Source organism: Gymnogyps californianus, chromosome 2 (assembly GCF_018139145.2).
Source record: "Gymnogyps californianus isolate 813 chromosome 2, ASM1813914v2, whole genome shotgun sequence".
Lineage (NCBI taxonomy): Eukaryota > Metazoa > Chordata > Aves > Accipitriformes > Cathartidae > Gymnogyps > Gymnogyps californianus.
The window spans coordinates 147,941,649-147,963,651 of record NC_059472.1 but is presented as its reverse complement, the minus strand read 5'-3'; the positions used below and the strand labels follow the sequence as shown (position 1 = coordinate 147,963,651).

General features: G+C 36.6%; 1 protein-coding gene across 5 annotated transcripts in view; it reads left to right on the top strand.

Annotated features, from left to right (window-relative positions):
* The window catches only part of PIP4K2A (phosphatidylinositol-5-phosphate 4-kinase type 2 alpha), a 120,955-nt gene that overhangs the window by 54,256 nt on the left and 44,696 nt on the right, over positions 1-22,003 (top strand). For 3 of the 5 annotated variants that reach the window (XM_050891150.1, XM_050891152.1, XM_050891149.1), the window contains exons 2-3: positions 16,109-16,206; positions 17,307-17,403. In XM_050891150.1, coding sequence (XP_050747107.1) covers positions 16,142-16,206; positions 17,307-17,403 — 162 coding nt within the window. In that variant the 5' untranslated portion in view covers positions 16,109-16,141. Of the gene's footprint in view, positions 1-12,123; positions 12,158-16,108; positions 16,207-17,306; positions 17,404-22,003 lie in introns of those variants that run through there. The other 2 variants (XM_050891151.1, XM_050891148.1) reach the window with 2 other exon arrangements.

The following is a 22,003-nucleotide window of genomic DNA, read 5'->3' as shown; positions in this document are numbered from 1 at the left end:
CTTCTCATGGTCTGGACTTTTAACTTCCTCCAGAGCACTTGTTAAACTGGAGTTCAAATGTCTGGTGTGCTGAGATGGTCTCAGGAGCTGAAAGAGAGATTATTGCAGTGATGTTAGTTTTAGCAAATTGTTCCTTTTTTCAAAAACAACAAAAAAACCCCATTACACCTGGTGACAGTTTGTGGGTTTGAGGTTCTAAAAGGGAAATTGGACAACAGTGGATTTTATATACTTATAACATTCTTTGCAGCATTTGCTCTGTCAGGAGATTCTTTAAATATCAAAATTCATACTTTCTAAAGTTAAAGTTGTTCCTGTTTTATGTCACTGGCTTTTTAATGCTTTCCTTAGGCTGTAAGACCTGTATAGTTTATAGGAAAACCATGGCTTGCACAGTACCACTAGTCAACAGTAAATTAATCACTTAATGCTAACTTACACAAGTATTTGCCTAATATCTATTGTGGATTTTTATTTTGACTGTAACTGACAGAGTTTTCATAGGAAAGAGATCTCAACAGCAATTAATGCTACTTCAGTTTGAAAACTTTGACCGAAATAAATCTCCACTAGTAAGGTTTGCCTTCATGGCCAAACCTCAATCAGAAACATTGTCTAGCTAGTTCTTGGAAGTATAGACTTACCCAAATTGAACAAAAGTCAGTGGGAGCTGTTTCTGTTGGGCACTCCTGAAAACCAGACCAGAAGTGCTCTAAAGTGGGCACCCAAAAATCCATGGAAGGTTGGGTGCTGAAGACACAGGTGCACCAGCCATGCTTCTAATGGGAACTGGTTTCTGACAAGCATAGCCGATAGACAGGAGCCGCTATGTGTTTTCAATTTGCTTGTGAAACCATACTCCTTCCAAAACAGCTTGTACCAAATATCTCCAGCTTATGAGAGATAAAGTAAGCTACAATGGCAAAGTGCAGTTTTTTGCTGGCATAAATTAGACCTACATTGTGATTTACTGGTGACACTTTTCAAGTGCAGAGCTAGCTCTAACTTCATTATGATCTGGATAAAACTAATAATTTCCAGATGGTAAACCAAAGTGAAATAATATGAGAATACAGCATTCTGTATATATAATTTTCATGTGTACTAAAACCTCAAAAGAAGTAACTCAAATGTCTTTCTGGGTGGTACTAGTCCTTAATTCCACCTTACTGTTGAGGAAACTTGGCTGCTTTCCTTGTGGGATTCATCTGAGCTAGTCATATTCATTTCTCCTTGACATGTTTTATTTCATTAATGAGTCACTGAGAAACAAAACCTCTGCTCCTACAGAGAGGGGTAAGTTATCTCAATTCTTTGTGAATACGTATACATTGGTCCCTCTAGAGCTCGTGCCATGTGACAGTCTATTTGCACTGCAGTTGATGCTCAGGGGCCCTTGTGTTGGAGGAAATGGAGGACCTTTCCTCTTAGGCAGTGTACAAACATGGAACAAAATACTAGTTCTTGCTTCTAAGTCTTTCAGTCCTGGGTCTGGTAAGCACATTCACTGCTACGGTTAGAGTGATCACAGTACAACAGCATCTGTTTATCCATCATTCAGTATTTTAGCAGAGATTAATACGAGGCTATTTTTAGCACTGGCACATAGATAGTATGTATTTTAGAGCGTGTATTTATTTAGTGTTTTCTATGATGGTATCTGTGTTAGTATTTGAGGTCACTTGAACCAGCCAGGGCCATACGAGTCATCTTTATCCCATTGAGTTTACACATTGTGGTCTAAAACATTTCTTTTTACCTCTTCCCCCCCCCCCCCCCCGAGTATGACCCTAGAAAAACAACGTATTCCTCATGTTGTGCCAAGTGCAGCTCTCCTGAAAATTGGCTTTAGTTGATCTGTCTTGCCTTCTGGGCTTATCTACTACTACACAGTAGAAGTGGGAGGGCAACAATACAGAAAGCCTGAAGACAAAAAGATGTTATTACACTGCTGGCAGCCTTCCTGTGTTTGAGGCCTGCAAAGAAGTCTTCAGTCCAAGGAAGAAAAACAGAGATGAGCATTGGAAAGATAATCTTCCTAACCAAAAGTTCAGCAGAGCTTTTAGTTTCACTGCCGTTTGAATTCACATTTTGGAGTTTGTGATATAAAGTTTACTGGCTGATAAAGAGCTTATTGATGATCTGAAGGTCATACATAACCACAACTGTAAGCCTAGGCAGAGGTAGAGTACACTTCAGAATTTATTAATTGCTTCAAACTTTGAAGTTCTACAAACCTAGTCTTAAGTTTTTCTTTTTATACTTAGCGTCACTGGAGTAAATGTTTGGGTTTTTTTCCTTATATCTGGGTGTCCAAGATAGGATACCTGTGTTTTGCATTTGATAAATAATGCAAAACTTGGTAAGGGTTTTCTTTTATATTGGGACAGTAAATCTACCTGGGAGAAATGTGTAAATATTGAAAACTTGTCATACAGACTTGAATTAGAGAATGACAATATTTTAAGACTTAAAGAAATCTAATTGCTTTTCTTTTCAAGGATGTATACTTTTTCAGTCTTGTTGAGGCTTAGGCATGGCAGTTCTTAGCCAAGCATTCAGGATTATTTAGTTTTCTTCACCACTTCTTAGCAGTTGTACATATTCTTGCTGTGAATAGATAAAATTCTGTTTACTTGGGAATTAGAGAAATCTCATCAATTGAGAATCCAAAAGGTAGCATGAGACAAAAACATGTCAAACAAGGCTCTCCTTAAGTGAATCTGTAGAGCTGAGGCAGAAGACTATAGTGAATTTTAAAGCAGAAGTTTAAATTTAAATGAAGCTTAAATTGATAAGCAGCTGATTTTTGTTAATATATAACTGATTTGAATTCTGTTTTGCATTTGTATTTAATGAAGTGAGTACTGTCTGTCTAAGTAGGAAGGTCTACTGTATGCCCATCTCCTCTGAAGATTCTTGACAGTGGGCTGGCAGGCAAGAGTTTGTTTTTTAACAGAGAGATCCTTTTTTAAAGCCCCTTTGTCAAGCTCCATCTGAGAAATTGCGAAGCAACGTGCTAAACAGGCATTCTTTTTTCTAAGTTAAATAAAACAACCTTAAATATCCTGGACACAGAGTGGAAAATAAGTTAATCAAACCAAGTTTTATACTTGACATCATAATTTTTTTTTTAAACAAAGGAAGTATTATCTGAAGACTATAATCAGTTCAACTCACAAACACGCCTTAAAATTTCAAAACTAGAGCTCATCTTCCATAACATTTTTTAATTAGGGAACCAGAAAAGGAAAACAAGTCTTTTTGCTTTTTTGACTCCCAGTTTGTTTCTCAACTTTGAATGACCTATCTGTTCAACTCTGTTAGCAGAAACGAAGAAAATATTCTGCCTGCACCTGAAAAACAAGTTAGTTACCCGAAGCTGGTTTTGCAGTTCAGCAAACACTGATTTTTTTTTTTTTAAGTTCTTAAATGTTGGCGGCAAAAATAAATGTCAAAATTGTTTTGTGTGCAGGAAGTTCAGTCATTAGTGCAGGTTACTGTTATTTCTCATTTTATGATACATTTTGCAAGGTATTGAAGTTAAAACTTCATTTAAATTTCAAAAATACTTTTTTTGATGGATCTTTATTCACCTTGTAATAATCACGTCTAAGACTGCAGGCCAATGCTTCCAGCTTGAGGGGTTTTAGCTCATAGTCCAAACCTTTTCAGCTAAGGAATTGCAGAAGGAAGCATTTCTCTGCTGCCTCCGCTCTCCTGCAGCCTCACAGTGAGCAGGATTGGCAAATGATCCAAATGAGCAAAAATCCTTTTCGGTAGGCTTGGTTTGGGTTTTAGCTTTGGTTCATCACACGACCGACCACACACGTACGTAGGTCAGAAGAGGAAAAACGATGGTGCAAAAGCAGGGAAAAATGGCGAAGACCAGAAGTGCTGGTTCTGGGGGTGATGTTGGCAATGCTGACTTGTTTGAAGCATGGGCCTTTATATGTTTTTCTGAAAACACCTGCGGCTCACTGAACCTATTTTCGTCGAGTCTTTTCTTGTAACTAGGCAGAGGTGTCTCTTCTAGATTTCCTGAAAAATACCCCAGTATTAACTGTGCATTTTTCAGTCAAAAGTTGTATAAAATCATAAATGCTTCCATAAATAACTGGGGGGGGAAATCAAATGCAAGAAAAAAAGCCTGAGCTTACAAGCTTGAAGTAGATACTTTTAATCCATCCTAGTTTTCATATCCTTCCTGATGGTGGAAAAACGACAAGCATGTTCCTTAGCTTGCTGCATGTGCACTTCCCTCTGACTCCTTGTGGCTTGGAGGGCCACCACCTTACCCTTCAGCCACTCCACCTTTCTGCCACTGTAGAAGTTAATTAACAGTAGAAATCAATGGCTGTCTTGTGTGCGGGAAGTCCAGTCATTAGTGCAGTTACTGTTATTTCTCATTTTATGATGCATTTTACAAGGTATGGCAGCTTTTGGTCTCAGTCTCCTTGAGAAAAATGGCAATAGCTTTTACTGTGAGTTTCTCTTTCAAAAAAACCAACCAAACAAAAAAAATCTTTATCAGTTCTTTAGGTTTAAATTAAAATTAAAACTAAGGGCTGTGTTTCCTTTTTAACATTGTTTTTCAAAAAATATTTCTTAGTAAGACTGAAAATGGAAAAATGAGTATGTGTGCGCAGAGGAATGTGGAGGGCATAAGGGTGCACATTCCAGATCGCCTGTGCTGGTGCGGTGATGCAAAGCAGCTGTGAGCCGAGTTTACTGGCCGTTGTACTGCGCAGGCAGTCTGCTCATGCCTCTGGTCCCAAAAATATTGCTTGGTTTGATACTACGTGGCTTCAACTCTGCAAAAATGCAATGTTGTGCTCACTGTGGGTGCATTTTTCAGAACTCATAATTATTTTTTTTTTAATTTGCATTGGAGAATTTCCTATATTAAGATTAGCATTAATGGTTGAAAATGTGTGTTGGTAGCTCAGGGCTTTTTTTATTAATTTATTTATATGTGTGTGTAAAATATGTATATATGTATATGAAATTCTTGCTTAAGGGATAAATTAAATCTGTTAAATGTTTTTAATTTGGATTTTCAAGTATGGAAATAATCAAAAAGCTAGATTTTCTTTCTCATACTGTTCATCAGCAATACATAACCTAAGTCAAACGTCAGGGATGAGAGAGAGTTTCTGTGGGCTGGTTCTGCTCTCTGAGTCTTAGAAATGTGATTCTGGAGTCCAGGAGAGGAAATGAGTGGCAGCTGATCAAATACTGGCATCAACCACCTAATCATGGGAAATGCTTTTTGACTGGATTCGGAACAATGTTGCCATGGACAGTGTAGTAGAAACCACTACAGAAAATTTGTTATCTTTACAGTTTGTTTTTGTCTTTATCTTTGCAGTAAAAGTGGTGTTTTGTTGTCGCCGTGCTTACTGAATGACAAAGTTTGGTAATTGCTGTTTGATCTCCCTTCAGAGGCACCGTGACACCGGTGCATGTTCAGATTAACGGCACTGAAACCACCAGAGCTGCTTTTTATTTATGGGCTATGACAAATATAAATAGAAAGCAGATTTATGTTCTCTTGCCTATTGAACGTGTCCTATTGTCCCCCTAAGCTCGTGAAATCCTTCAGTAACAAAAGTCTGACCTGTAAACTGAAGAAAAAGGTCATGCTATTATATTATGTTGCTTTTAACAAATTATATTTTATTTCGCGTCAAGCGATAAAAAAGATGTTTACCTTGAGTTGTATAATCATTTCAACTCCCAACTTAATCAGACTAGGAGGGTGATGGGACCTGAGAGTCAATAAGCCCCCAGCGGCTCCGCTGCACCCTCCCCTCGCACCCTTCCTCTTCTGCAAGGCCAGGAAGGCTTTCTGGGGTTATGAAATACCAGGCAGTAATTTAAATACTCGGCCTGCAGCAAAATGAACATTGCAGTTGTTATATCTCGGCAGTTAATATCCAATAAGTAATGATAATAAATCTATGAAATTTTGTGTATAGCATTACTGCCAAAATAAATTGGGATTCTGTATGGAAAAAGGATATCCAGAGCAGAAGCGAAACTCAGCTCATTGTAAACACACCACGATATTGTTCTTTCCCAAACACTGAACAGCTGGCACATAAACTCATTGCTTCAGTAGCCAGAAGCTGCAGAGTATGTATATGAATGAACGTGTATTTTAATGTCTGTGAGAAGGGGAAAGTAATGCATGTTTAGAAACTATATATGGGAGAACAAGTAAGGATTCCTGCCTCAATGACCACAGAAGAGGTGGCAGGAAAGTGCTAAAACAACACTTAAAATCCCAAATGTCTGTTCTGAGGTTGCTACCCAGCTCGGGCTCTTTTTGGTTTCCTTGGAAGTTAAGGCCTTTCATATCTCCTCCCAGGACCTGTCACACTGTCCTGACTAGCAACAACTTTTGGTTTTGCTCTGACAGCATTTTCATAAACAGAGCCCATACAGTGGTTTCATGCAGCAAAAAATGTCTGGATGGCATCCTGATAAAATCTGGAAGACTGGTAACCCTCCCAGGTGACTACGGACCTATCAGCCTGACCTTAGGCATTACACTACTTTGAAGTAAAAAATTACATGGTAAATGCAAGAGGAATACAGTGCAACCACGATGCATCAGGGAGATAAATGAAGGGATTTCCCTAAACCGAAGAAATGCAATACTTACCCATTTGGACTTCTAGTACAATATTTTGCATGGTGCTGCACAAAAAATTATTACTTCTCCTGGAGGATATAGGTTGAGAGCTAAAAAAAAAATGTTGTTTTAGCTGAAGGCTAACATGTGCTGGCAGAGCAAGTTCTGCTTTCCGATTACTCTGTAAGGTCCATGTTACCAAGAATAACTGCTGTGCTGCTTTACAGAACAGTTAAATACTTGTAGTATGACCTTCGTGTACTTGCTTCTGGTGTCACTTGTGTTCGGTTAATTAACTTCATAAATTAGATTTATATAATGCAAATGGTATTGCTTCTGTTTTCAGAAAATTTGCCTCACGGCTTCAGCCTTCACTTAATCCATAGTCAGAAATGGCCAGAAGGAATCATGTTTTAATGTCGTGTTTTCACAAGTCAACAATTTCCTAAATAATAACATATTTGTGAGGTTGGAATGTATGACAGCACATTAAAGTGTGTTACCAAAAAGCCTATTTACAAGCTGGTCTTCCTTCTCCTTAATACATAATAATAATATAATAATAATAACGTGAAATACTTTACCTTCATTATGCCAGTATAAAAATAACCAAAACATTTGGCTTTTCGACATTTGTTATTGCTTCTAAACAATAATGAAGCCCATCTGATGCCTTCACTTGTTGCTTTATGGCATTTATTCTGCAGCCATCCCAGTTTGTCATTCTTAGGCAGGATGCTTTTAAAGCCTTCCTCTTTATTAAGCAGCTGAGTTGCACGTGTTATGTGAAATGGTTCCTTAGGTTTCTTTTCCCATTATACTTTGCCTTTCTTTGTTGAAGAGAATTTTTTTCTATTGAATTTCATTTTGCAGGTGTAGCATTCAGGTAAGGCTACAGCATCTCCGTATTTGTTCAGCTGCTTACTGGAGTTTTATGTTTAACTGCATGGACTCATTTTTCCTGTTCAGAAAAGTTATACTTGAAAAATATGATCTTAAAAGCTGTTATGAGAGATGAGCATTATGTAATAGACTCCTTTAAGTCTGTTTTCTGTTTGGTTGGTTGGTCGGTTTGGTTGTTTTCCAAATCTGAGTAACATGATTCATGGAATATAAGTGTAATTTTATTTCACTTTGTTCCCGCTTGTTGAACTCTTCTTCCAGAATCCACAACAGATCATTTAGAAAATCAGCAGAACGTTTATCTGTGAGTTGTGAATTACTTTGTATATAGAATTGAACTTATTTTCGTTAAACCTTTCCCTGCGTCATAAATAAATACTTGGTGCCTCCTAGCATCCTCCTCTATTTAGGTATTCTCTTGTGAAGCTTTCAGGACAAAGCCAAGTGAACTTAAACTTTATCTGTTGCCAGATAAGCGTTTTGTTCTTTAATTAGAAAAATATAGACCAGATTGCTATCAGACCTTGTGATAAGTATGTGTATTTTAAATCAGTATTTCAAAAAATAACTGAAGGTACCTATTGCTATGAAAGTTTGTATTAAAGTGCATCAACTTCCCAGCACACAAATTGAAGTTTAAAAAAGATGACTTGAGGTACTTCTGCTCAAAAAATAAAATGTTATTTTATCAATTTTGTGGCAGGCCCACTAGCTAATAGCTTGCAAATTGTTAAGTTGTCTGAGCTGTATGCCTTGTCTTGTTTTCTTCTTAACCATTACATTAGCAAACAAGGATGAGCTCATCTGTATTGTGTGCATCACAACTCATCCAAATCTAAAAGACTTTCATGGCTTTACAGTTTCCTTTTGGACTGAGACTGCACTTTATTTTTGTATGCCATTTGCTACTCAAACTGTTTTTCATGTCAAAAATCTCCACTACAAATAAGTCACATTTCTATTACTCTATTTTCCATTTCATTAACGTGCACTAATATCTTTGTACATAGTATTGCATTTGTCCTAGTGGGGGATTATCATGACAGGCATTATATCTGAGCTGCTTAATTTATATTTTGTCTTTGATTATTTGGCACATTATGAAGTGTTAATTTTTGCACTCACTAAAAGGTGTAAGCAGATTCACAGGAAGTTTAACCAAATCTGTAGAAATGTGGCTTTACGTTTGTCTGACAGTATGCAGCAGATGTTCTGGATTTTCTAGACACTGCAAATGTCCAGGAGACTTAAAAGACTTAACTTGCATCAAAACATTTGTAAAAGGAATGTGATTTTGGTGCTTTTGTTGTAGTTTCTTTAAACACTGTCACTCGAAACTCTCTGAACAGGAGTGATAACCAAGCTATAAAATCCTTCATTTGTATTTTGGGCCCTGATATTCCAAATGTAAAGATAAACACCAAGAAATGAATGCTCTTCAAAACCATTTTTTTTCCTCTGTTTTGGGACTGTATTTGGTATGTCACAATATCCTGTTCAGAGCTTTCTCGGGTATGTCACAATATCCTGTTTTCCACGTGGATGCATGTACTACAGACCTTCCCTCTCCAAAGATATCCTTGTACTGTTGAAAACAGCAACTAAAAAGTCTCATGAAAACATCTGGGGTTTGCTGTGAAATTTTTTGTTTTGGTTTTTTTAATTCAAAGGCAGACCATGAGACTTCAAAAAAGTCTTGCTACTTTTTTGATAAAAAGTAAATAAGCTGTAATTGATGTGTTCATTTCTCAGAATTTCTAAATCCATAAAGCATATTTAATATTTTTGCAAAGTATTTCAGATATTCTGTGTTTAGTACTTTGGGAAAAGCATGTCTTTCTGCATTAAGGCAATTTGAAAAACATTTGGTTCAATTGGGCCTACTTTTCTGGCATTAGATTATTGAATTTCATTGAAAGCCAACAATCTAATGACAGGTATCACCTGAACTGTAAAAACATGAAGGTGCTCTAGTAATTACTGGTAGATGTTTTGAGACATGTAAAACTTCAACACCTATTACTCTGGCAGCTAGGTGGGCTTTTATGTTGGTTTGGGTTTTTTTCCCTCTCCATATACCTTAAATTAAAATGATCCTAAAGACTCAGAGAAAATTAAATACTTCACTCTGTGGTTTTTCTTAGTCATATAATTGCTTTAATTTCAGGACTTGTTTCTGAATAGGTAACCAGAAATTACTTATATAGGAGAAGTCTCCTATGCCATTTAAACTCTTAGCACATTGTGTAGTTAATAAAAAAAAAAGGTCTGGGTAGATATTTTTTACCTTGTGCTTTTAGGGAAAAAAAGAGATGAATTTTTGTGTGATTGAAATGATGAAAACCTCATTTAAAACAAATTAAGGAGTATTTTGCTGAACTGATTTATTTCTCTACAGCAGAACTTAGCTTAACCTTTTGTTTCTTGTGCAAGAATGGCTTTGAGTGTAATTTAAACTGTCAAATGACATTTATCAAATGATGGTTTTGCCCTGTAACAGGCAAATGTCTTCCACTAAATTGATTAGCTGCTGACCTCATCCACCCTTTTCAGACCCTTCAAGGTAGATTTCAAAGAGTTGTAAAATAATCACTTTGCTTTCAGTTTATACTTCAACACAAGGCGTTTACTGTCCTGGTAGTGATACTGTGGCGTGTTCCACATCTGGGGAGGAGAGGATGTAAATGCCTGCCTGTAGCTCTGCCTGTCACCACTCGGCCTGTTGTGCTTTAACATAAACCCCTACTCCTTGCGAAATAGGAACAGCTTTGGAATGGCTTTTTACAGGATAGTAGAATGAATAAGATTAAGAAACTTTATCTTCTAGATGATTGTGCTTTAGTAGTCAGGAAAATGCTCTGTTTGGTAAGACCTGCAGGGCGTTCAGTTATCAAGAAGGTGCTGGAAGAATGAAGGGTAAGTCGTCTCCTAAATGTGAAATTTTGTACCCCAAACAGTTTTCCTCTGTTGCATTCTTGTTCTGCAGCCTTGTTTTGTAAGAGCAATCCATTAGAAGCCAATAGGCTTGCTTTTGTAAGCATTAACCTACCAGTAAATGAATTAACTGCGCCTTTGAAGAAGTCTGTGGCCCTGTCAAAATGGTGACTCCGTGTCTGAACGAAAAGTACTGTCTGATATTTTTTTCTCTTCAGAGCTCTGTGCAAGTTTCCTTGCCAAAGAAGAAACTGAGATGCAGAAAGTAAACCATGAACATAAAAATTTCAGAACTGCTGGTGGTGTTAAAAGTTCAATTCTATTTTTAGACCTCAATAATTTCTTTCTTTCAAAGTCTCTTCCACTCCCACTTCTTCCAAAATCTGTTTAAAAATACACAAATCTGTGAAAAATGCACTTGACTTTCTCTCAAAGTAACAAACCAGTTGAAGCTTGTTTGTCTCAGCAGATCACACTGCTGTGAATTGGCTTTCAGTTCAGAAAGAGAGTTGGGAGATAAACAGAGCTGAAAAGAAAGTAGCACTTCCACAACTTCAGCCACATCCAGCATCCGGAGGAGCAGGGATTTTCCTGTGTGTGAAATTGCCAAGAGCCGTAACTGCGATTGAGATGTTTTATCAAGCTATTCAGTGTGGAAACACCCCATCCCTCCATAGGTTCAGCCAGCGAGTCTGGCTGGCTGATATGTTAAATTAATAGGAAACGGTATCTATGCTGCATATTAAAGCTGAGGTATTAAATACAAGAAACCACGTACAGAATGAAGGCTTTAAATACGAAGAGAGTTTCAAAAGGAACCACTAGGCATTGTTAAGTCGTCTGCATGTGACTTGTGATGTGCTTGGGATGAAATCTTGGACATTGATGTACATGGCTGCTTTGATTTTGTCCGAGGTTTTTGTTGGTTTTTTGTTTTTTTTTTTTTTTTTTAATAATACCAACCGTAATGTGTTACACAGGTTTCTTGCTGCAGCATTGTAGTGATAGGCATCAGCTTGTATCTGCTGGAGAACAGGATCATTGTTCTGGCTCCTCTAGCTAAATATGCAATATATGCTGTAAATTGCCTTTATTATATGCTGCTTAAATATCTCATTGTCTGCTTTGCATACAAGCAATTTATTGCTGCTTATGTTCTGACAGAATGAAAACTAATGTTTAATTATGCATTGCCCTAGTAATGTGGTGTTTAGGGTGAATGTATCTGAATTAAATAAGGGCCATTAATAATGCCTAACAATTTATGATATATTCATTGCTTGATTTCAAATCATATAAATTAGAGAAGCTTATTTGAAATGTCACCAATATAAGATGGCTTTGTGGGAACACCTCTCTGTGTGCTAATTTCAGAATCATTACCAGCTGAGTCTTACTATTTATTCAATGTCCAGTAGGCTTTTATTATTCCCTTATTTGCAGTTTAATTACAACCTCTGTTTTCCTGACAGTGTGAATTCAATCCTAAACCTGCAGGAGCAAAATGAGTTGCAATCAGTCGGTTTTTGCCTGAAAGCCTCCTTTCGCTTCGGCCCCCTCCCACCTGCTATGACCGAGCCACAGCTCTGAGCAGATCCCTACAGCCACAATTTTTTGTACCATGTGTTTAAAGGGGCGATGCAAGTCTAAAGCTTTTAAAATTGTTCTTCCTTAAAGCTCGTAAGTTGTGGGGGATGTCTCAGTCTCACATAACTACCTGGTTTTATACCAATATCACAGAAGATATTTGAATAAATTACTTAAAAGGAGGTTTCTGGGTCACTTATGAATATCTTGTGTGCATGAGTTTACAAATGTCATTAATAGACATGAGGCATTTATGCATAATATGCATGGTTACCGTGCAACTAAAATCTTAGTCATTCATATTTAAAATAATCCATTCTCCAAGGCTATTATATGGGATTTAAATACCTCAAAGATATATAGTAAGCATTGTCCGTTTCAAATAACAAGACAAACTGCAGCAAAATTTTTGCATTGGCAACAACAAATCAGGGCAGTTAAAGGATGTAGGTTGCAGGACTAAAAGAACTTTCTTTCTCAGTATGATGTTCATGCATTTATTGTAGAGATGCTATAAATGTGGGTTGTCTTAGAAGTAATTGTAATTAAATGAATGTTTGTTCCTGAGCCCTCAGCAACAAGTCAGTCCTCTGTCCAGTGAGCTCTCTCTGCTTCATTTATGCGTCGTGATTATCTCTTGTGGGAAATTATTTCTTGCTTATGGTTTTGTTACATTCAGAAGCACTCCTTAGAGGAAAATGGCTATTTCTTATTTCTTAGATAATTATTACAGCTATTGTAACACAGTTTCTGTTGTAATTGGGAATACTGAACTTCTGTCCTCACAGTCACATTTCATTTGCTATTGCTAAGGGAGCTAGCTGTATTTAATGGGTAACGGGAAGAGACGCAAATAATACTTGGCAAAGGTATCACATGCATCATACTTAAAATTTTCTGTCATGCTTGACTTTCAGACACAGAGAAAAAGAAGCAAAATTTTCATCTGAGATGAGTTGGAAGGCTCAAAATGTCGTCTTTGTGTTTCACATTTAGTGTCTTTCAGATGTGACCGTTTCCTTACACGGTGATGGCAAAGTGGAGAATTGATCCCTCTGACCTTTCCCTTTTCTTTTAGCTTTTCAAGAGCTGTTTGTGGAGGAGTTTTGGATATTGTTTCTTGTCCCTCCCCCCCCCCCCAATGTGGTTCCAGTTTCCACCAAGATCTAATGACACGGGTATTCCTTTCTGTCTTGTGTGCAGTTTCCAATCTGGCCTCATCAAATCTATCTGAAAAATGTACTGTTGCATAAAGAACCAGACCTTATACTTAAAAGGTTTAAATTAATTAGTGGCCTGTGCCGGTGGGACATGCTATTACTCAGCTGGTGTGCTATAACAAAGGTAATTTCTACTGTGTGCTTGTCACCTGCTTTTTTATTTTCCACTTCTGCTAGAGAGGAATTCCCTAAAATGTTAGAGAAATTACTTCTACATACCTCGGAGTTGGATGAATCTCAAAAAAAACCCCAAAAAAAAAACCCAACAAAAAACCCAAACACCAGAAACCAACACCCCTCAAAAAAAACCCCAAACCAAACCAAAAAAACCCAAACCTTCTGTTAGTCTTCATTTTTCTTGCTTGATTTGGGGGGTGGGGGAGTGTATATTCACATCTTGTAGGGAACTTCCTAGAAGTATTTTGGAATTTTTGCTTAGAATAAAAGAATCTCTAAAGTATGCAAATACGAGCACTTTTGGCTATGTTATTCCACTGTGTAGATGACATTTGTAAGGCCTAGAGGTACAATTAAAACTGTATCATTATAGCACAAATTTAAACATTCGCAGCATGAAAGCAAATCTATAGATGTATCCAGAGAAACTTTACATCAGCAAATTAAGAAAGCAAATGCATGTGAAAATCTGATCAATGCAATTTTGATAATCTAAAATCCAAATTTGCAAGCGAACTTGCTGTTACTGTAGATGATTGAAGATGTGTGAATTCAGCATTATTGACAGTATTCAATGGAAGATGTTCTTGGGATCACTTTTGGCTAGAATGTACATGCGTGTCTGTTATCCCTCTTTCAAGTGTGGAATTTGTTGTACGATCTGGCAATCTAAAAGAGTAGGTAATTCTGTATGAGCAAATCTAAAGTTTCATACCTCTGCGTAATATGTCTACTTGTCCCTAGTTTTATTTGTACAACAGCTAGACTAGTTCTGCAGACTCGTGATCCTGCCCTGTGGTTTCAGGGTGAGATTGATGTACGGCAATATCAACTGTAGTAAAGAGCACGTATGTTAGATGTAGTGATTTTCGATCAATGTTTTGTTATTTTATGTCATATTTAATGAAGTGTCAGCATGATTTATTAGGTTTGTACAGCAGTGTTTTCAAAAATTTACTGGAGTTTCTCCTTTCTCTTCCTTTGGAAGGAGGAAAGAGCATTCTCTCTACAACTCCAAGGAGCAGAGCACGTTCAGCCCATCCGAAACATCTTTCTATTTCCTTCTCCGCTCTGCTATATAACTGCCATGCCTCTGTCTAGAGCTTTTCAGGGCTTTCTGAAGAAGCATTCTGTAAAGTAAATTCAACAGATTTTATCAGTTTTCATGTGGGCTGCAGGGATCTGAATAATAAAAATGGAACATGGCAGGGAACATTACTGGCACTTGAAAGTACTGAGAAGTGATGAGGCTGCCTGACCTGCCTGCTTGCATTGGTTTCTTTCCTCTGTTTAAGAGCTAAAAGGTTTTTCACTGTTTTCTTATTTTGTTTAACTTCAGTTCTGCAAAAGGTCATACTTGGAGTGAGTGCATTTTTCTCCTCCAATATTTATAACCTATAGCTGCTTCAGTGAAGGTTTCTCCAAAAGCCTCTCTTAAGCAGGATAGCATTTACAGGCAACTAACAGCTTCCTAGTTGGAAAACAGTGTTGGATAAGCGGTGCTAAGAGCAGAGGAGCACCCCTGTGTTACTATAGCCACCCCTAGTGTGCATCTGTATTCATATAGAGGGGGTTTTCCTTCCAAACCCTGTAGAAAACTGCTGAAGCAAAATGTGCTCTGCATGAGCACAACGATTTGAGCGGGTAAATCGAGATGCATGACCAGGGTGTAGAGCACTGTAAGAACATAGGTAAAATACATGTCATGCGTGTTTGGTGACTGTTGTTGTAATGAGCATCTCATTCGTGATTTGAAAGCATCATTGCAAGCTAACAATTCTCTGTCTCATGTTTATCATATTTTAGTTAAAATTTACTAAAGTAAGGGTAGATTAATACATGCAATAATAAAAACATGCCTACAAACTAGGTAACGGTGAAGTTGTCTGCATTTTGTCATAAAGGTGTGGTCAGAAGTGGATTTCAAATATATATGAAAAATCCTAATCTTGAGAAGACTGACAATGTTTATTTCAAAGCTAGAAAGAATAGATGGTCCCCATAAATATAACAAAATAAGGAAAACTTACTTCTCCATCTATTTCTAAGCAAAAATTTAGCTATTTAAATAGTTTGTCCGACTTAACAATCAAAAAAATGCCTGAATGCTGTGACTTGCAAAAAGTCGGCTGAGTTCTGCACTAGTGTAAGAAACAAACCTCTGCTTATTGAGCCCAAAGTGTGTGCATTCACATGTAAGCAAAATTTCACTTTATTCTCTATAAATAATTCAAGACACAGACATGTAAGACTACTTTGTAAGCTGCAAAGGTCAATAGTCATTTGAAATATAGAATTTGAAAAGCATAGCTCAACTGACGAAACAAGAACAATGTCTTGGGATTAAAGACTGTTTTGCTGGCATCCTCATTGACCTTCCATAAAAAGTACACTCCAGGTGTGCTTTGAAGCACTTTTTTTTCTAAAACTAGTATAAATACAGAATGCTGTTTCTTCTTTTCCAAAGTATCAATCTTGTGATCACATTTAATCTGGAAAGAATAAAACTGCTTTTGCATTCTTCTTTTACTTACATTGACTCCGAGGACATATACACAAGAAATAGTAGACTGAATAACATTTTCGTAAGACACATGCAACATCTTTGCAAAGACATCAGCAACTAAATATGTTTTGTTTCCTCTAGATCAATGAACTGAGCCATGTTCAAATCCCTGTTATGTTGATGCCAGATGATTTCAAAGCGTACTCAAAGATAAAGGTGGACAATCACCTTTTCAACAAGTAAGTACAAGTAACAATTCTTTGTAGAAGTGGATAGTGACAGTGATATTTTTATGAACTGTTATTTTTCAGTTCATGAGACTGAAGTTTTGATGATTAAGTTAATCCTATGATAAACATAACCATCTGCGCTGTTCTGAAAAGCAACAGCAAGGGCTACTGGGTAGTATTTTTCCTCCATATGGTTTATTACTGCCTTATGAGTATCTTATATATTGAAGATGATCCTTTCTTGGTGTGATTATTTATGGCTGATATAAGCATTTATTTGGGTATTTTTAAAAACATAAATTCATGTGCATGTACTTTTTATTAAATGACATATTTGAACAAGAATGAGAATTTAAAGCATATATCAAAGCTGAATAATGTTCAGCTTTTTATAATCCATAATACAAAATCATACCAATCATTCAGAAGCTCCAAAAGTATTAAGATCATTTCATGTAATAGCTATGTCTCTTAAAAATAAAATGCTCCATGAACAGTATGTACAGACATACAAAACTATTAGTGGTGTTTTGTGTATAACCTGAATTTTATTCAAGAATATATTGGGGAAAAAGGAAGAATTCTGCTACTTTGGGTCTTCTGTTCTATGGCAAAGGTCAAAATAACTTTTCTCATCTGTAAGTCTGAAATTAACACTAGGATATTAAAATTAGCCCTGTACTGAATGAGTCAAATTTTCTTGAAGATTTGGCACTGTCAGTACTTTCTGGTGTCACAGATTGTATAGTAATTCTTGTATAATCCAATCTAAGATTTCACCTTTGAAGTGATCTTAAGGCAATGGGAAAGCATTCTTTTCTGCTTTTTGAGTCCAGGTTCCAAAGTTATCAAAATATAGTTTGTGTTTATTTCATCCAGTTATGTTGTAGCTTGTTAGAGACAAATATGTATAAATTTATTAAACATTGTAAAGAAAAAGAAAAGAACATGGTGAGACCAAATCTCATTGAAATAAAGAAAGCATTAGAAGAGAGATTGTAAATCTCCTTATCCTATGCTTTGTATGAAGAGAATTGAGATAGAATACTCTAGAGTTACTTATTACATATGCAGGTGAATGAAGTTGATTTGGTTTTATATTTTTTCAGAGAAAACATGCCAAGTCATTTCAAATTCAAGGAATATTGTCCAATGGTTTTCCGTAATCTAAGAGAGAGGTTTGGAATTGATGATCAAGACTTTCAGGTAAGTTTGCTTTCAAAACGCCTGAACTGGTGATATATACAGCTTGTAAAGCTTAGTAATGCTGCAGTTGTGAACAAGCAGACCAATGTGCTGAAATAAAGTTCTTATTTAAATAAGTTGGAGGAAGACTAAGAGAAAAAGATGACATTCTTTCTACGCCTTTCCCCACCTGCAAGCAGAACATTTCTGTTTTACCTCTTTGCCTGCCCCAGCTGTCTTCTGGTTCCTACCCTTCTGCTATCTTTAGTCCTCCGTGTTTCCCATTAGAGTACCTCCTAGTCATAAGCTATGTTATTAAAACTGCAGGGTGATTCCCCTTGCAATAGGAAGAAAAAATAATGTCTGGACACTACTGACGAGATGCTGTATTCAGCCGGGTCACTTAGTTGCTTCAGTGGTGTGTCTCTGTGAGTTGTGGTTTCTGAAACAACCACAGCCTTTTTTTTTTTCCTTCATGCTCTTTTTGTTTAGAAAAGAGTGACCTGTGGCCTGCCAACTTCATACTGCTTCGTCATGTCTCCTTTTCCCGTTGTTAAGAGTATCTGGAAACAAATCGCTTGCAGAGCAGATACAGCAAAACAAGAAATTGCTCTAGATTTGGCAGGGGCGTTCCTTCCAGTCAAAGCTTCTTTCTGTCTTTGCAAAAGAAAGTTCTTGAACTCTGCTTCAGTCTGATTTGCCAATACTCACTGACAATTCCCTTTTCCATTAACTGTTCCTAATGCACACTGTTTCAGTCACAGGGATAATTCCTTCTGCACTCACACTGAAAGATGTCCTGTCCTCAAGACCACTTGCTGAGTAACCCAGCGCCGCTTCCTGTCATGCTCTTTTGCTCTTTTAAACTATTTTGATGTGGGCTGCAATTGTGTTTGTAGCCTGTGACTAAGATATATTAAGAGAAGATATTTAATAAATGATTTCAAGTAGCTAAACAAATTGTACAAAATGCACTTGTACAATAACACTCCCATTCTTGCTACATAGAGCAGACTGAATACTGCAGCTGAAATCTACATCTAAGTCCTTGAACTATCCTCTTCACCAATTTTCCCCTTTTCAATATCAAGCAATGTGTTAGAATGCATAGATGGGTTAAAACGTGCTTGCAGGAGTGTAGATGGAGATTAGGTTATGGATCTCGGTATATGGCCACTGTAACTTTGCTAAGACATTTTGCCAGTAGGTGGAGAAGAGGACTGGGTTGGGTTGGTTTCTTTTGGTAGAGCTGTCGTGATCCTATCACATGATTTTTCATTATCCTGTTTACTGAAGAACTGTTAAAGAGGAAATACACCAAGACTCAAGCCAACAATTAAAACAGTTATATTGAATTGCATTCCTGGTTCAATTTTCCTGATGGACCGAAGAGGATCCTATTGTTTGGGAAGTTATTTGATCCCTTTATATGAAGATTTCCTTTTTCTTGACAAAGGAAAAGGATCGGTGTGTCAAAGAGGAAGGACGTGTGATTGCTCCTGAACTTAAAACTATAGCGTCAGCTCACGCTTGCTGTCTTCTAGAAGATGGAGTGATGACATTACTAGGCAATCAAAGTTATATTTCAGTAAATATATATTAGAAGACTGTCGTTAGTTAAAACTGGCAAACTTAGCATAATCAAAAATCCTGCATTGCACAGCGCTGTGAAATGTTTCCATCTGCACTGCTGTTGTACAAGAGAAATTCCTGATGGTATACTGCTGTTTGGATTTATTGATGCTAACAATGATAAAACAATGTTAAAGGACTGACACTAAATAAAATGTCCGTATTTTCAGATTAAAAACAAAAATACTTGTTTGTAGCTATGTGGTTTGGGTTTTTTGCCAATATAACCAAACAATAATCCAAAAGAAGAAAATGTAACCGTATCCTGGTTTTTGATTCAACAAAACTATGTATTAGTTAGAAAAAGTCTTCAATGCTATTTAGTATTTCAAGTGTATTTAGCGAAAACCAGAAGATAGTTAATATTAATTTTGACCCAAGGGAAGGCAACATCTGCATTCGCTATTCTTTTTTTCTTCAACCCAAGCAATTTATTACTCTGAATTCTTATTCTACTGGACTGTTCTGATAAATTTTTTTTTTAAAAATGCTCAAAGTAGTAATGTATTTTGAACACACTTTCGAAATTAAATTTTTTTACAGAAATACACATAAACAAAAATTCAAGTCACCCCATGTGTAAGATAGGGATTATCCCTATTAAAAGTAGAAGTTGCTTTCATTTTAATGTTACATTCTCTGTGATGTAAAAAGGGAATCTAATTTGACAAAGGGAGACTCACTGTATATACTTTTTTTTTCAGATAATCTTTGTCTTCAAGGAAGTTATTCCAATGAATATTGGTTAAAATGATTGTCTTATACTCAGAGCCAAACATGAATTGGAAAAAGCCTGCGCAGTATAGAACTGAGGGAAAACTTATGGAAGAGTTAGCAAATAACTTTATCTGCATAGTTTTTCTTATATAATGATTTTCAGGAAGGGAGTCCTAATCAATTGTGAACAATGTCATTCCGGTTATTGAGCGAGATAGGATTGGTTTAGATAAATAAACCCAGTTACCTTGTTCATTAGTCAGACACATCAGTTTAAATCAGGAAGAACATTCATTTTAAATGTTTTTGTTTTCAGAATGTTCTGCAGATATCCTTGATGAGTTGTTCCAGAGGGCAGATAGTGCTTACTCATAAGGAAAGACTAAAAAAAACCCTACCTCATGAAAAGAATTTGGCAGTGTACGCTCTAATTATTGGGCTATATTCATTTTAGTTCTTGACATTGTGTTATTCACTTTGTATAGTAATTTTGTGGACTGCTTAATACACAGTCTTAGTTCACATATGGAATGGTTAATATAGGGATCTTCTCTTCTAGAGATCTCTTATCCCTGAATAGAGATTTAAATCTCATACAGTTTTTTTCCTACAAGTAGTCTGACTTTAGAGTCAAGGGAATTTCTTAAATTGTATATGGCTCATGCCTCACAGGAAGCCATTCTAGTAATGGCAATTACAATTCCTACAATGGACTCCCTTCACATGATGAAAACCAACTCCTTTTTTTGAGGCATCTTTGGTAATCTGTCCTACATCTATCTGTCTTTCATAGCTAGTTAGGCATCTCCGAGAGACGTTTTGATTAGTACTGAACTAGGATTAAAGTTTCATGAAGATACATGTGTGGTTGCTAATACTGAGTGGGGGTTTTTTGTTATTCATTCTTTATTATGGACAGCAATGTGGAAAGTACAGTATGAAGTTAGTTAAACCTTGAGTTTTATTCAAAGCTTGCCTATAGAAACTTGTTATGACAAATTAAGTCTTCAATCTAGGTTAAGAACTTTGTTCTTCTGTCAAAAAAATCTTTGATTAGACCCCAATCTTCCTTCTTGGTGATCACATATTACTAAAGATACTTATTGCATCAAAATAAAAAATGGTCTGGCTGTTTTTTCTTAGAAAGTGGAACACAAGTGATGATTAGTCAGTATGAATCAAAATTGCATTTGAATAATGGAAAAACTTTAAAACCATTTTAACCACTGACATAGACCATATATTATCAAAGGGAAAGAGATTATTGTTTTGCTTTGTGCTGTTGGATGTTACAAGTAAGTACATATGAATCTCAGATTGAAGATAATTTTTGTCAAAGTAATTCCACAAACCAGAGCATTAAATAATGATAGATTTTGCCTTGATAGGGTAAATTAACTTGATCTTCTATTTTTGTTAATGTCTTCTTATTTCGTTGAAAAAGAATCCTTAACTCCTCAGATCTTCCTAACATTGACAGGAAAATACTTAAGAGCATTAACTGTTCCTAGCAGAAAAGAAAAAAAATGGATTAGAAAACAGATGTCATAAAGTAAATCCCTCACTACAGTCCTAAATTAATTTTTAATTTCTGCGTTCCCCCTCAGCTTTAGACATTGGTTTTGCAAAGGTTATTCTACAGAAAGACCTCTTTTTTCCCAAAATATATGGGGTAGCTGTTGTAACTTTGGAGTTTCTTTTCAACTCGGTTGACATAATTTCTTATCTTACAAAATCCAGGAGTACAGTTCTGTCAGAAGAATTATAGGACTAGCTTCTGTAAACTGCAAAATTGTCAGATTAACAGGCAAGCAGCTAGCTTAATGCCCCCCAACAAACTCTAGAAAAATAGGATCTACTACTGTTACAAATGCTTTTGCTGCTGTTGCTCTGGAAAGGGAAACTTACTTTACTGTGCTCCAACACATCTGTTCTTGCTTAAAGTTATTGCTGAATCCTACATCTGGATTCTGCTAGGCAAAAGAGGGAGACTGGGTTCTTGCCCAATAAAATACAGTGGCTCATACTAGAGGGCACCAATGTCCCAGTGTACCTCATGAGCCTTCTACTGAGGACGGCGGAGAGCACAACTGATTTCCCTTAAAGTTTTAGTACTTGGTGTAGTAGGAGACATGCTCAGATCTGACTTTGCCTGTCTGCAGGAGCAGTTTGAAGAGGTTCTCTGTACAGGACAAAGAATTCATAAAGAACTTGTAGCAGGTGGTCTATAAGTTCTTTTTAATTTAGAGATGCTTATTATTTCTCTATGTGC